At 36.6% G+C, this 14,588-nt stretch overlaps 1 protein-coding gene across 1 annotated transcript in view; it reads right to left on the bottom strand.

Annotated features, from left to right (window-relative positions):
• The window catches only part of LOC121415603 (death-associated protein kinase 1-like), a 36,751-nt gene extending 22,521 nt beyond the window's left edge, over positions 1–14,230 (bottom strand). Inside the window, exons 1-2 of the mRNA XM_041608881.1 lie at positions 14,111–14,230; positions 4,766–4,903 (exon numbers count right to left, since the gene is read on the bottom strand). Coding sequence (XP_041464815.1) covers positions 4,766–4,861 — 96 coding nt within the window. The 5' untranslated portion in view covers positions 4,862–4,903; positions 14,111–14,230. The remainder of the gene's footprint in view (positions 1–4,765; positions 4,904–14,110) is intronic.
• Positions 14,231–14,588: the final 358 nt, after the last annotated feature.

Raw genomic sequence — 14,588 nt, 5'->3', positions numbered from 1 at the left:
CCAAAGTACCCGAGGCTTCCAGGCGGGACCTGGGTTTTAGTCCCAGCCCTAGCAACATCAGCATCAAAAATGCATGTTTGTTCAAAATATTTTCTAGATACGATGTATATTCATACATTGTTTTCTTGAATATTAACTGTGCTTCTCTTTGTTTACTGAGGACTTTGCACAAATTTCCTGTAGAATAAATAATGACATTGATGGATTTCCATATAAATGAGATTGATTGGATCAATCGTATCTCTTTGAAAGACGGGACCCAGCAGGTGTCCTTAGAACATATGAATTTAAATACGTGTCAGAATATATCAAATTTTATATTTATGTTCATGTTGCCAGGAAAACAAACTTCCCTAACTTTGAATGACTTTGTAAACAGGCTTTTGTACATGATGTAAGAAAATATAAACACACTTTGGCATCCTCCTGCTTTTAAAGCCACTGTTATGAATTATGAAATCTCATCTGATTGGTTCACATCAGGGGCCCATCTTACAAAGAGTTATGATTGATCAAATCAATCGCAACTATGGAAAGCCAGCATAGTCAACATATAAAATGCATGTTTGTTCAAAAAAAATTCTAGTTATGAATGGATATCCATAAATTCATTGATTTCTTGACAATTTGGTGTGTTCTCCTTTGTTTAAAAAGGACATTTTGCAAATTTCCTGTAGAAAAAATTATGACACTGATGGATTTCCATAGAGAGTTACAATTGATTGGATCAATCGTAACTCTTCGTAAGACGGGGCTCAGAAGTTCTGATCAAGCCTGAATTGTCTTTTTATTACTTCGATATAATACCCTTTATACTCCAACAGATCAGGAAAAATTAAGTTCAAATGTTTTTTTATAGTATTAAATGGCAGCAATTTCCACAATTTAACATGTTTAACATAATACCTTTTACGCTCTAATAGATCAGAGAAAATTAAGTTCAAATGTTTTTTTTTAGTATTAAATGGCAGCAATTTCTACAATTTAACATGTGAAAGATAAGCAATCGCCACTGCCATTAAAAGAACCACACATAAAGCAAACATTGATTTAAAAAATAACCTTATTTTCCCCTCAGATTCAATTAAACTTGAAAGGTAATATCTGATTGTGACTTGGCATCTGAATTCAAGTGCCTTTCACTCGGGAGATTGTACAGCACTGAGATACAAAAGAGATCCAATATCAATATCAATTTGCTCTTCAATCCACTTAACTTAATCCACTAGATTGATCAATGTTCACAATGGATAATTCATGTACTGTGACATTGTACAAGCAAGACAAGCTGAGAGGCTCTTAAAATTGGTTGCATTATTATGTAAAAATGCAGCTTCTAATTCATTATCATAGGCCTGTTATAATTTTCAAGAATCTACTATGCCCTTTTCTACTCTAGAAATATTGAAAATGCCAACATTTAAAAAAAATCTTTAAGCCCCTAAGTTATGAGATTAAACTCATTGCTTTTTGCTTCTTATAAATGTCATCACCATTATCACTTTTCTATTATATATGGTAGATTTGTAGATGTGGTAGATTTTTCTCAAAATTTAATCAAACTCATAAAATCCAATAAAAAAAGAATAATTAACACCACTCGAAAGTACAATATTGCATACAATCTACATACTTCTCAATGTTATTTTATTTTAAACTTAGAACCTTCTACTATCAAATTCATTTTCCTTTTTTGGCAATATTTTCCATTTTCCCCAATATTTTCTGAGAGCTAAAAAGTGCACAGTTCAAGAACACATCAACCAATGTATTCCGACAAGTTGCAGTATATTTTCCCAAATCAATGGAATGTTTTCACATAAGAAAACTTGTTAATACTTAATACTTTGAGCCAAATTCGTCTCTACCCATATCTTGTTACTGCTGATACGACTTATATCGAGCACTCATGACACAAACCTTGCTGATAAATTGAGCTCTTTACAAGCCAAGTATAGCTATGGGGTAACCACGGAATGAATTACAGTTGGACCTCTAAACTTGTGAACTTTCCTGCTTTTCCAGGTTAGAGGAAGATGATAAATTCTCACTTGATCGCTTGAACCAAGGCAGATACTTTAACTAATTGCCATGCGAAAGGCTATCCAAGAAAGGCTACAATATATGGGGAAGTAACTAGAGAGGGACAGAGAGGAGGGCAGAAATCGTAAATACAAGGAAACACATTTTGAGAGAAACCTTTAAAAAGAATAAAATAAGTCGTCAAATGTAGTGATTGTGAAAAAATGAAAACTGAGTAGCACCTTGTTAACAGCATCGTAATACTGGAAATCACAAAAAAAATACCGAGTTAATTTTCCTTTTTATTCCAGAACCATTTTGTTTATGATTTTAATTATCAATGGAAAGATTTGAACATCACATTTTTTTTCTTATATCCAGTAGATTTGAATTCATTGTGTGGTCAATAAAATTGGAATTTGAATGGACGTTATCTCCAATTGTATCCTACTGATTCAGCAAGGCTATTTTAATGTATAAGCTATCGATTCTCTAAAGCTATCTGACCTTCTGCATGTCATTCATAAGCCAATGCCACCCCACCCCTACCATTGACCTCCATCCCCCTCCAACCCCCTCCCAAGCCCCTAGCACTGCCTATCAGCTGAGAGAGTCATTTTTCCAGGTTCGCTTCCCAGTGACAGTGCAAAGCCTTACTCATCTTCCTGCCCTCGTCTGCCTCTATAGCTGATTCATTCCTACCCAGGCAAACCTGTGTTAACAAGTGTCTAATTTTATTATCTATATCCCAATTGAAGGCATACGCAAAGACTAGAGGCACAATGCTATCGATCGACATGACTATTCAACATGCGATTCATGAGATTCGCCCAAAAGGCATCACATAATCACATAGAGCTGCGAGTTAACTAAATTCAATAAACAAAGTCCTAACCAAAAGCAGCAATCAGTGGACACATTTCCATTCAAACCAGTTGTATTTAATCAAAATGTTTGTCAGTATTTTTTTCTTTATAAATGCAAACAAAAACACAAAAATAAGGTGTATTTTCGAAAGCAAATGCTGCAGAAAAAAACGAACATTAAAATCTGATTGAATGCCTCAATTACCTCGATCATAATTCCATAATGACCTTCTTCTAGAAAAGACATGCATAGGATACAGGCAAAGTTGGTTCTGGGGTCAAACTAAAATTAATTCGGTAGAATTGACACAGAGGAGAGAAAAATGCTTGAAAATGGCTAACAGTGACTGTCTTGTGTTTACATATTTATTTGTGATTCATGTTTGTGACTCAAGCTTTAAGAAGCTTTGTGGGTGCGTCGTGGTCTAGTGGTTCTGAGTCTCGCCTTTGAAACAGAGGGTCATGGGTTCGAATCATAGCCATGGCGTGTTTTTTTTCAGCAAGAAATTTATCCAAACTGTGCTGCACTCGACCCAGGTGAGGTGAATGGGTACCCGGCAGGAGTAATTCCTTGCATGTACTGAGCGCCGGTGATGGTAGCTCCAGCTAAAGCCGGAGTAATAATAGCAGCGCTTAGTATCCTCTGGCAAAAAGTGCTCTATAAATCCAGCTATTATTATTATTATTAAGAAGATTCATCGATTGCACCCTGAATCAGATTCAAACGTCCAAGAAAATACAGGCAACATGTTTACCCCATACTTTTGAAAATTGGACTTCTGTCCAAATGTCTCTTCAATGTCATCTTCATTAGATTAGAACACACCGAACTGTCTTTGTGCAATCAATATGGATAATATTCTTTGCCATTCTTCAAAAAAAAAGAAATAAAATTCTATAATCATGTGGATAATCATTGATGGCAGAGAAAGAAAAAGGAGATAATGGAAAATATTAAATATCTTTTTTGGTTGCTGTAATTTGCTATGATATTCTATAATCTATTTAGGAAAATAGCATTACACCTTTTTATGACTATGAACATGTGCATAGCTTGGGGAAAAAATTGCAGACAGTTTTCGACCAGCATAGTGATGCTGGGTACGCTACACCATAATGGAGTGTCGTACGACGCCTGCTGAAATTCACAAGTCTTTCAAAAAAATCAGTCATGTCTCATCATCATCGTGTGGATAATGAATATTACATGAGGAGAGATGAGTAAAAAGCACAACCACCAGTATCCCAAGGCTCTACAAATGCAATGGAGTAAAGTAAAAGTTAAAGTTGAAATGACTTGGTGAGTCAGTGATATTTACAAAACATGCATCCCCCTCCCCTCCCCCCCCCCCCACTCTTCATGTAAATTTCATTTGGCAGCATATTCAAGTACTTTGGATACTTTTGTCAGTTCGCTTTCTCCATTTTCAAAATGCACGTAGCATAAAACTGTGCACAAGTCCATTTTCCTATGACGAGATATATTTTCGCTGAGGGTATTTTAATCTTCTGTGAATCCCGACTACTAATTCATTGCTCTATTATAACTGTTAACTGATTTACTAATTGGTTGAAAGACTGATCTACTAAGTATCAATCCACTGTTTGATATAGATGCTCATATTATAGAGTGTCTCCCTCACAAGTAGAGGAACATATTGGTTTAATACATGGCAGAGTAATTCTGATGACTTACAAAATGGGACCTTCTTCCTTCTTGTCATGGTAAGGCACACAGCGTTTTGCAATGCAGAAACGTATCAAAACAGGTAATTACAACATGTTAATAATGTAAGGCCACTGGAAGACCGGCTAATAGCTGAAGTAGCTGCTAAGGTAAAACAGAGAGTTGTTCTGAGAAAATCGACTGTACTTACTTTGTTCTTCTGGTCTGGATCATAAGTGGTAAGGTTTTCCACCAGTTCTTTGATACCATGGAGGTTACCCTCCTCTACGGCATGGAAGACTGCCATTAATACAAATGATTCATGTTCATCCTCTATCACATCACAACTCTGTAAAGCAAGAGAGGAGAGAAAAATGGAAACCAAAATGTAACGTTTCTCAAAATTGAATAGCAACAATAAAGGTGATAGATAATATCATTCAATCAAACACTACACAGCATATATATGAAAATATTAGTGACAAAGATACTTTAGTGAAAAACATGAAAAGAAAGAAAAAAACACTTCCGGGCCCTGAAACACAAAGGTTAGCAATTAATCGCTAAATGAAATGGCCTATCAAGATCATCGTTGCATGCGTAGTTTGCTAGGTAGACTGACTATGAGCCAATCAGAATCGTTCTTTCATATAAGCGATTAATCGCTTATCTTTGTGTAACATAGGTGCATTTGGGCATTTGTAGATTTTGTTGATATCTATAATGAAGCTTTTCTCCCTTCTCAACCCCCATTAATTATTTTATTTGTACCCCCCTCTTTATCTCCTTCTTTCCTTCCTTCTTTCTCTCTCTCTCTTCTCTCCCTCCAAGAATCTCAACCTGTTGAATAGACTTGTTATTTTGGTGTAAACTAGGTTAAAATCAATAATATTTTGCAAAGGCTCGAAAGCAATGTTTAGCAGCAGCTGTCAGGATTCTTAATAAGACTTGTTATCTCCCTCTTTACCCTGTTAGTGAGTCCAATACTAACTTGAGAATTGGTTATCTACATTCACAAACAGGAGAGTAGGTACTTCAAATTTGCTTTGCCTTAGTATTCTAAACGCACCAACAATAACTGGTAAAGGGATTTTCATGCAAAAAGGATAATGTGTGTTGACTCGCATGCTACAACTTGTGAGTTGTCATGAGTTGCAAGAAGAGATCTCTGTGAGTTAAACGTGAATGTTTCTCAAAAAGTATAACAACTTTAGACAAACTGCCATAACTCGAAGTAGCAACTCTCTTAGGTGTAAACGTGATATTAGGAGTTGACTGTTGGCCATGTGCCTTCATTGGGGGCAGGAAATTAGGCAGGTGATGTCATAATTGACTCAAAATCCTTGAAGGATGGTGTTTCAGAGCCAAAAGGCTTTGAAAGCATAACATACTGTACCCCTTAAAGCTCATACGCCCTTTTGATACTCTTCAGAGTACTGATTCTTCCACCGTTCGCTCCCTCCATCTAGCTTTCAGACATCCCCCCCTTGTGCAATAGGCTTTATATGAATTATTATGTTGTATTTTGCTCTGATTAGCAATGAAAAAAAATGGAGGAAGAAAATAGAAGAGAATAAGCGGAAGGAGAGGAGGCCGAGACAAAAAAAAATTGGTGAATTAAACAACACTAGATCACAGGAGGTATCATTCCTAAATGAAAAAACAAGCATAATCATTACAAATATCTGACGAAGAGAAGCACTTATAGATGTTACTGAAACTCCTCATGCGGAAGTCACTCAGTTACCATGGTAATGGGATAGTAACACAAGTTACCCAATCCTTCTTACTCCCATACGAGCACCTAGTACAGGCAAAGTATCTCACCCCCGGCCCCCCACTCAGTGTTATTTAGGGTACGCTTATGCTTGTTCCCTCCCTTTACGAGCACCCCCTATCTCATGTCTGCCAAAATTTCTGAACCCCCCTTTCGCGGGCTTTTCCTGCCTTGGAGACCCCCTAAATCCAATCCGGTCCCTCCGACCCCGGAGGGGGGGGGTGGCCGGGATCTCACCCTTTTCTCAATCTACTGAAAGACATATCAGAGAAGATCAAATAAGGGGTGGGGGCATGAGAGAAGCAACAAACACCAAGGGGGTGATGGGGATGGGGTGGAGGTCTGCCACATATCATCAGGAAATAAACATTATTGAATCTGCAATTTAGTCATCTTCAGATGCCAATTTGGTGCATGAATGGTGGCAACTGAACATAATCAATTTGTGTAAACTTCAGTGAGGCAGATGTGTGGCTACCGGAAAGTAGAAGGGAAAAGATCTGAAAAGAAGGATGAGTGGATGACAGAATGAAGAGGAGACCATGTTGAGATGAAGAAAAAGAAATGTTTTCAAAACGAGAAGAGCAGAAAAGATAAAGGACAGAGATCAGCAGAGAGAGAGAGCATGCAAGAAAGAGAGAAACCAAGAGATAGAACGTGGGAGGAGGGGTGGCAAAATTCTTATAAAGAAGTAAAGAAACAGTTGGATATAGAGAGTATAAAGAAGAAATACCATCAAAGCATCTGACAGCATCATGTATCATCCAGGCATAAATTGCTTTCCAGGGTGACCATGGAATGCATCTTTAAGTGTCTTATAATAGTTTGATGAATGAGTACCTCACCAATGAATCCATCTTCTCCCTACTTATTCAACTAAAAGAACAATTAATATCAACTAGAAGAGCAATAAAATAGGTTTCAAAAGGGATGATTATTTTCACCCAGCTGTAATATCGGTAACATGACATTTGCTCCTGCGACAATTTCTCCAGGCTTTATTTTGTCTAAGAAATATGGTTAGGGTTGCAATGGGGTTTTATGTTAGCTCAATGGTTAGGTTTAGGATAGGGTATAGTGTTAAATCCAGGGTTGAAGTTGGTTGTTCCCTTTAATGTGTGGAATTTACAGCAGAGCAATTATCGCCAGAGCAAATATCTCGGAACCGTAATATCATTATACATTTCTGCATAATCACTAGGAAAAACACCGCCATGTACCAAACATTAGTGTATGGAAGAGTTCACTGCCTGGTTACACTGTTAGTTGGTATCAGAGTATTTTGACTTTAAAGGTATTATTTAACTTTGTGAGCAGCCAATTTAAAAAATTCTCAAACCAAGATGAAACATGTGTACAAGTACATGTATTAGAACTAATAAAAATCCCTAAAAACAACCATTATTGAGAATGAAAAGCTAAAAATACAAGGCAAAACCCAATTTGTAATTAGGCGTCTTAAAGATGCTTAAATAGAACACATAAGTGTATGGGATGAAATTAAGATGGTGTTTCCGGTTACTTTATATTTCACTATTTGAAGCACTAAATAATGGTTTCCGGACGCGATTTTTTTCTGGGCTACATTTTGTAACATATCCCCCACACAGGTGACAAGTGTGACCTTCTAGCTCAGATTTTTTACAAGTCAAATCAATGTTAGCCAATCACTTTAATGCTGTGGTCTGTGTTGTGCTCTACCATGTGGAATATTCCGTCTGTTCGTGCCCACACAGTTTCACTCAAAGATAATCATGTACTTGAACATGGGCAATGAACAGAATGTACAAGGAAGCTGCTTAGATTTTAAAGGGATGGAATGACTTTGCAAGAAATACAGTCATTTTGATTCTGGCAGAATGAGAGTTCTAGTTTAGTTTTCAGCTTGTATATTCAATGATTTTTGGAATTTCAAATGGAAGTCACCATCTAAAATACAAAAATATAATTTAAATTATTTTTCTGTACCCCATGCCTACTTTTGTTGCTTTATTTATACAGTTTACCTTATATAACCAATCCCATCCTATAAATTGGGACCTGAAAATAATCTGAAATAAAAAGTTGAAATTCAGAAACTTAACATAATGACTCTTATCAGAGGTTTATGTATTTGTTTTTATAAGACCACGCTGACTGTGTGAGTGCTGGATTTTCCAACCACATACAATCTATGAACAACATTGTTTGGGTATTTTATTCAAGTCTGACTTAAGCGAGTTCAACAGTGTATATTAAGTTAATGCGGATGCATGCAGGTTCATCTTGATGCAGCACCTCACTGAAATGAAAGACGACACCCAAAACTCAATTAAAGTAAACCCAACTCTTAGCAGGTAACTTAATATCTCACATAGATCGCAGACAGAACACAGTCACACATCACTCTCTGTCAAAGAAGAAAAAAATGTCCTTTAAATGTCCTTTAAGGTGTGGTTACAAAATAACAGAATCTGATGTTAGAAAGTCCAGCTTCTCTTTTGTGTCAAATGAACATTCTGAGCTCTATTGTTTTCACACTTCACATTGTGTTTTTCAGTGGCATGAATGTAATATCATCCAGATAAATACTGCAAAAAAGAATGCTTTTGAGAAAAAAAAGCCAACTCATATGGTTCACCAATGTGGAAGGCCTACACAAGGCGCAATCAGAGACCAATGTTATCCACATCAGAATCCTCCCCTGGTGCTCCAGGGCCCCGTCTAACAAAGATTGATCCGATCAATCGCAACTATGGACGGCCAGCAACGTCAACATGTATTATGCATGTTTCTTCAAAATATTTTCTAACTATGATGTATATTCATGCATTCATTATTTTCTTGAAAGTTCACTGTGCTTCTCTTTGTTTTCAAAGGATATTTTACCAATCTCCTATAGGAAAAAAATATGACACTGATGGATTTCCATAGAGTGACGAATGATCCAGACAATCGTAAATCTTTGTAAGATGGGGCCGAGGTGTTCCGGGGGTTTCCCTCTCCTTTTTTTTATGGTTCCCCTGTATTTCTGTATTTCAAATTTTAATCAATTTGAGTGTGCTCATTTTCTGCAAGTAACTGAATTTCATGCATCTGTTATTTTATGACATCAACTTTGTTTTCAGTACTGAAGAAAAGGAAGGAACCAATCTATCACATATGTAATATGTAAAGCACTGACACTGATTCTACTTAAGTTCAGAGATCTGATAATACCCAAGTACTATTAATGGAGCACACATTAATTTCTCTTTATTAGACCAGATTACAAAAAAAAGAGGGTAATTAATAATGTCTCAAGGACCTCATTACATTAAGTTTCAGTTTCCCTTCCACATAATTAAAAAAGCACTTGGCATTTGCATAACAGAACAGTCACTGCCACTACCTTTCCCTAAGTATCTAGAACATTTCTTCTTATGTCTTCTAATGGTTTTGAATATAGATAGGTGTTATGGATATCAATCCCAAGGCTCTACTTATAGTTTCAAGTGATTTGGCCAAACTTCATTTGATGCAAAAAGACACAAACATTTTGACATACCTATTGCAAGCACAGGATTTGTTCATAAAATGACCCAAACTGCTTTTAACATACTTAACATAGGTAATGGGTGTTTCATTAATTGCAAACTCATTATTTTGTTCTTTAACCTTTAGACATTTTGTCGAGTATTTCAATAAAACCTATTTCAAATTGAATTTTTATTTGAATAGATATTAGAGCAAATCACTAAAACAGAATTTTGTTTTTAACAATGAATGTTTTTAATAGGAATATGCACGTTACTTTTGAAGAAATGTGCTGGTCTTTGCAATTCTCTTATTCTAAATGTCAACATCAATGCAATATATACGCTTACAGCAGGATCAACGGCAAGGATTCATACTGAATTTGGTCGTATATCAAATCATTTACAATTTCAAATTTATCACTATTAAGACTATTGAAGATTTGAAAGCATGATGTGCACATGAACATCATCAGGGAATGTAGATCCTAGTTTCAAATCTTGATCTACGATGCATATTACTGTCATGATACTATATTGAGTGCTATAACAAAACAAACAACTAAAACTCTGTTACAGGTTTTAAAATAACAATTGCATAGAACATTAGTGATAACGATTTCCCCTGTAGATCAAAGCTGCTACATTCATACTTGATTTCTTTTTTTGCTGAAGAAATAGTCCCTTCACCATAAATAGTAAAATGAAAATACAAGCCATAATAATCATGAATCTTAGAGCAAGTTTGAAATGGATACCATGCAGGAAATAGATACTGGAAACCACTCATCTTAATACATGTTTATGTAATAATTCCCACAGGACAGCAACACAGGTGGAAGAGTTCTTCTCAAAATAGAATAGAAAATAATATATTCATGCAGCACTTCCAGGCTTTGACAGTAACTGATTTAGGTGGATAAATAGGTTAGTCAAATAAGCACAAATGAAATATTCACTTTGTGGATCTGCTTTGATAAATGTGATATTAAGTTACTAAGTTCTAGTAAGCATGGTAAGTCATCTATATATTTCTGCCTGTTTCTACTTTAATCTTGTTCTTCAAAAAATATTTTTAATTTATGTAATCATAAAATATCCTTGATTAGAAAATCCTTCTGTGCACATGTTCCATGGCTTTGGAGGATACATGCACATACACAGCCTACTCCCATCTCATATAATACCCCCCCCCCAAAAAAAAAATGAATTGGTTTTTCAACCAAGGTCTATTCCGAATGCTATTCTAAAGCCAGACATAAATGATAGCAAGAATGCTTGTCCCCAGCAAGCCATTAGAAGACGTTTTCTCCCCATTGTTTATCATCTCCCATACACAGGTCTTTATTCCTCTAATGGAAGATTACTGGAAGCAACTATCTGCCATCCCACTTTTAAAATGTGGTATAATGTCCAGAAATAGTCACGCTCTGGAATTTGAGTGATCACCGCAAAAGGAAGAGCTTAATTTTAGATGATAAATCCGCTTTTGATGAACCTGAGTGAAAAACACCCAAACACACAGCACATTAAAGGGGGTTAAGCCTTAAATTCTAAACTTCATATAAAATCAAAATTATTTTGAATTTCAATGTTTTATCCCTGGAAGTGAAAGCTAGTTGATCTGTTGTCCTACAATAATGGAATAAGTTTTACCACACCTTCTCTATAAAAAAGAAAATCATCCTTTACATGCAAAACGTCTTCAATGTATTTTCATCAACTTGAACCTCACTTTATTGGTGCCTTGTCATTTTGTGGATCTATGCTAGCTCAGTCTGACATTTTCTATTTGTCGTCTACGGGGCCTAAATTAAGCGGTGCTCAGCCAAGCACGAATGCATTCAATTTCCTGGCGTGGACACAGCCCAAACGCTGAACCCAAGCCCCAGAGAGAGAAAGAGCAGAGCACAATGATATCAATCACAAATTTGATCACCGATCATTTGTGAATAATGAGGATGGCAAATTGAGCGTGCATTACTCCCCGTCCATTTCCCCGGCGAGAAGCTGATGAAGACAAATCGAAAGAAAATCAATGGAGGTTTGCTTGGTTCAGTCGATGTTCATTCTGTTTTCGTTTTGCAAATCGATTTCAACCGCCCTACAAGTACATGCACTGCCCTAATAAAAACCAGGAATTAGAATTTGTTTGACATTTTCTTGTCATTTCCTTTAATTTATAATATTTGAACTGACTTGAACCTTAATGATGTTAACCTTTCATGGTTAATTGGCTCATCAACAACTGTTCCACAACTCTTGATGGACAATCAATATTTTTTTTTAATGCAAAATGCAAAAAAAAAATCGTGGTAGGGAAGGAGAAAATGGTACAGTGGTGGCAAAGTCCTCCCCCCCCCTAGTGTATTGGATTTAAAGTTTATAAACATGGTTCGCCATGAATCTAAAGACATTGATGATGAATCAGGGAGGTAAAGGAAAAGTACGAGGGATGAAAAAAGAAGTGCAAGGAAGGCCACAAATGGAGGCAAGTAAATACAGACAGAGAAGCAGAAAGTCAGGGTAAGTGAGGAAACTAAAAAGTAGAGTTTTTTTTCCTCTATCTCCTAACTTCGTAGTATTACAGTGCTGTAATATTTTAAGACTTCTGACAGAGATAAGAGCTTTAAAAATGCACCCTCAAACTTGCTAACTCACAGGAATAATCGTTTCAATAGGCGGTGCTGCACCATCCCGAGTTTGCTCAATCTCAAGATTTTAGCCCGATGGCCCGGCGATGGGCCCTCTTTGCGATTAATCTCGAGATTCAAGAAACCCCGTCACCACCATCGCAAGAGCGATTCCTGCTTGAGCGAGGCGTCGATGCATTACGATCTGACGCCGTGAATAATCCGGAGTGATGCACCTACGAATTACCATGATAATTCGTAAAATAGTGCGCTATTTTGCAAATAATCCCAAGTTGACTCGGGATTGCAATCTCGAGATTAATCCTACTAACTAGCGCGATAATTGTGTCTCCATTGCAAATAATCTTGAGATTGTTCAGATCGGGATAATTTGACGGATCAGAAATAGCGCTCTAATTTGAAAACTCAGGATGGTGCAGACGGCCCTTAAGATTCTTTGTCTGATCATACATTTCAGCCGCAATGATAAACAATATCAAACATTACAAAAACGTTAAAAGATAAATCTACATGACATTTGTATGACTGTTTGTGATACATGACAATCAGTCAAATTTACTTTTACCCTTTTTACACAGGATTTTCTTAACCCCGGACTATCGCTAACTCCGTACTATCCTTAACCCCGTACTATTTCTTTTCCTTTTCACAAATGCCAAATTGTTATTGCTAACCCCGGATAAGGAATGCTTGCTTTTTACACACGAAACTCGCTAACCCCGGACTAGTGGTTTTTGTCGATCATTCGTAGTACAAGTACTTCACTTGTACACTTTTTACACACGCTAAAATTTCCTTAACCCTGTACTATAGGTGGGGCTAAATTGCCATTTAGCCCTACCTATAGTACGGGGTTAAGGTTAGCCCACTTTCGTTTTACACTAGCGATCTTAACCCTGTACTATCGCTCTTAGCACCGCAATTGCTGGGATAACCCTGCTTTTTTGCAGGGCCAAATAATCCCGTACTATAGGTGGGGTTAGCCCACTTTGCAAAAATGCTGTGTAAAAAGAAAATGGGACTATAGGTGGGATAAATGGCAATTTAGCCCCACCTATAGTACGGGGTTAAGGAAATTTTAGCCTGTGTAAAAAGGGTATTTATATAACACATAGTATCCAAATGCCGTCCACCGTGGACAATAGATAGTAAAAGAAGAGGCTTTAATAGGAGGAAATCAGTAGATGGCAGGTTTGAATCCCACTGGTTCCAATTTTTTCTGACTTATGGTTTTCATTACAGATCGAGCTTAATGATCTTAAAACAAATAGGAGTAATGCCGAAAATTTGTAAACAAATTATAATTTCCTCCTATTAAAGCCTCTTCATTTACTATTATAACACATAGTATTATTGGTATAAGAAATATGAAAAAATACAAGTAAAATGGATTATTGAAGATCCCTGATGAAAATATCTCAAGAAGATACACTGTAGTATTGTACTCTGTTATTGCATAAGAAAATTAAATACCACCAGGGTGGTCAAGATTTAGACATCGCTTCCAACAGTAAGGTCCAATACTCTCCTTGTAGAGTTGATACTTTATGGAGATGTATATGCTGAAAAACTATACATATCAACAAAACTGAAACAAAAAGCAAGTAATCATGACACCGTGTCATACTTACATATACACTGCAAGAGTAAATCCTAAGAATTAACCAAAGTAGAGAACACGACTGTCGAAGAGTGTTTTCAAAGCAGTGAAAATGTGAATTCCATTTAAATGCATTCCAGAGAGAGTTCTTTATCTCGATCAAAAGACTAACCGACACGCATCATTGAAGAAATTGAAATGCAAGCCCGTGCCAATCCAATATACCAGTATTTCCTTGTAATTTATTTATTTGAAGAGAGAAGTCTGAAGTGCAGGTACATGTAAGACCAGTCATATAACCCTTGCCTTTCCTTGTATGTTCTAATCCTCTGTAATTACAAGAGATCCTCTCTGCTTCTGAGGAGTGAAGTCAAAGTGCATGGCCAGCACATGAAGCTCAACTGTGTTCCATTTGATTCCATCAGGCCAGCCACGGCGTGAGGCAAGTGTGAAGTGTTCGTAATCGCTTGAAGCGGTAACGTGATCAGCGACGCTTCTTGTTATTACAA

The sequence above is a fragment of the Lytechinus variegatus genome, chromosome 5, assembly GCF_018143015.1.
Source record: "Lytechinus variegatus isolate NC3 chromosome 5, Lvar_3.0, whole genome shotgun sequence".
Taxonomy (NCBI): Eukaryota; Metazoa; Echinodermata; class Echinoidea; order Temnopleuroida; family Toxopneustidae; genus Lytechinus; species Lytechinus variegatus.
The sequence above is the reverse complement of the archived record's forward strand: the minus strand, read 5'-3'. Positions and strand labels throughout refer to the sequence as shown.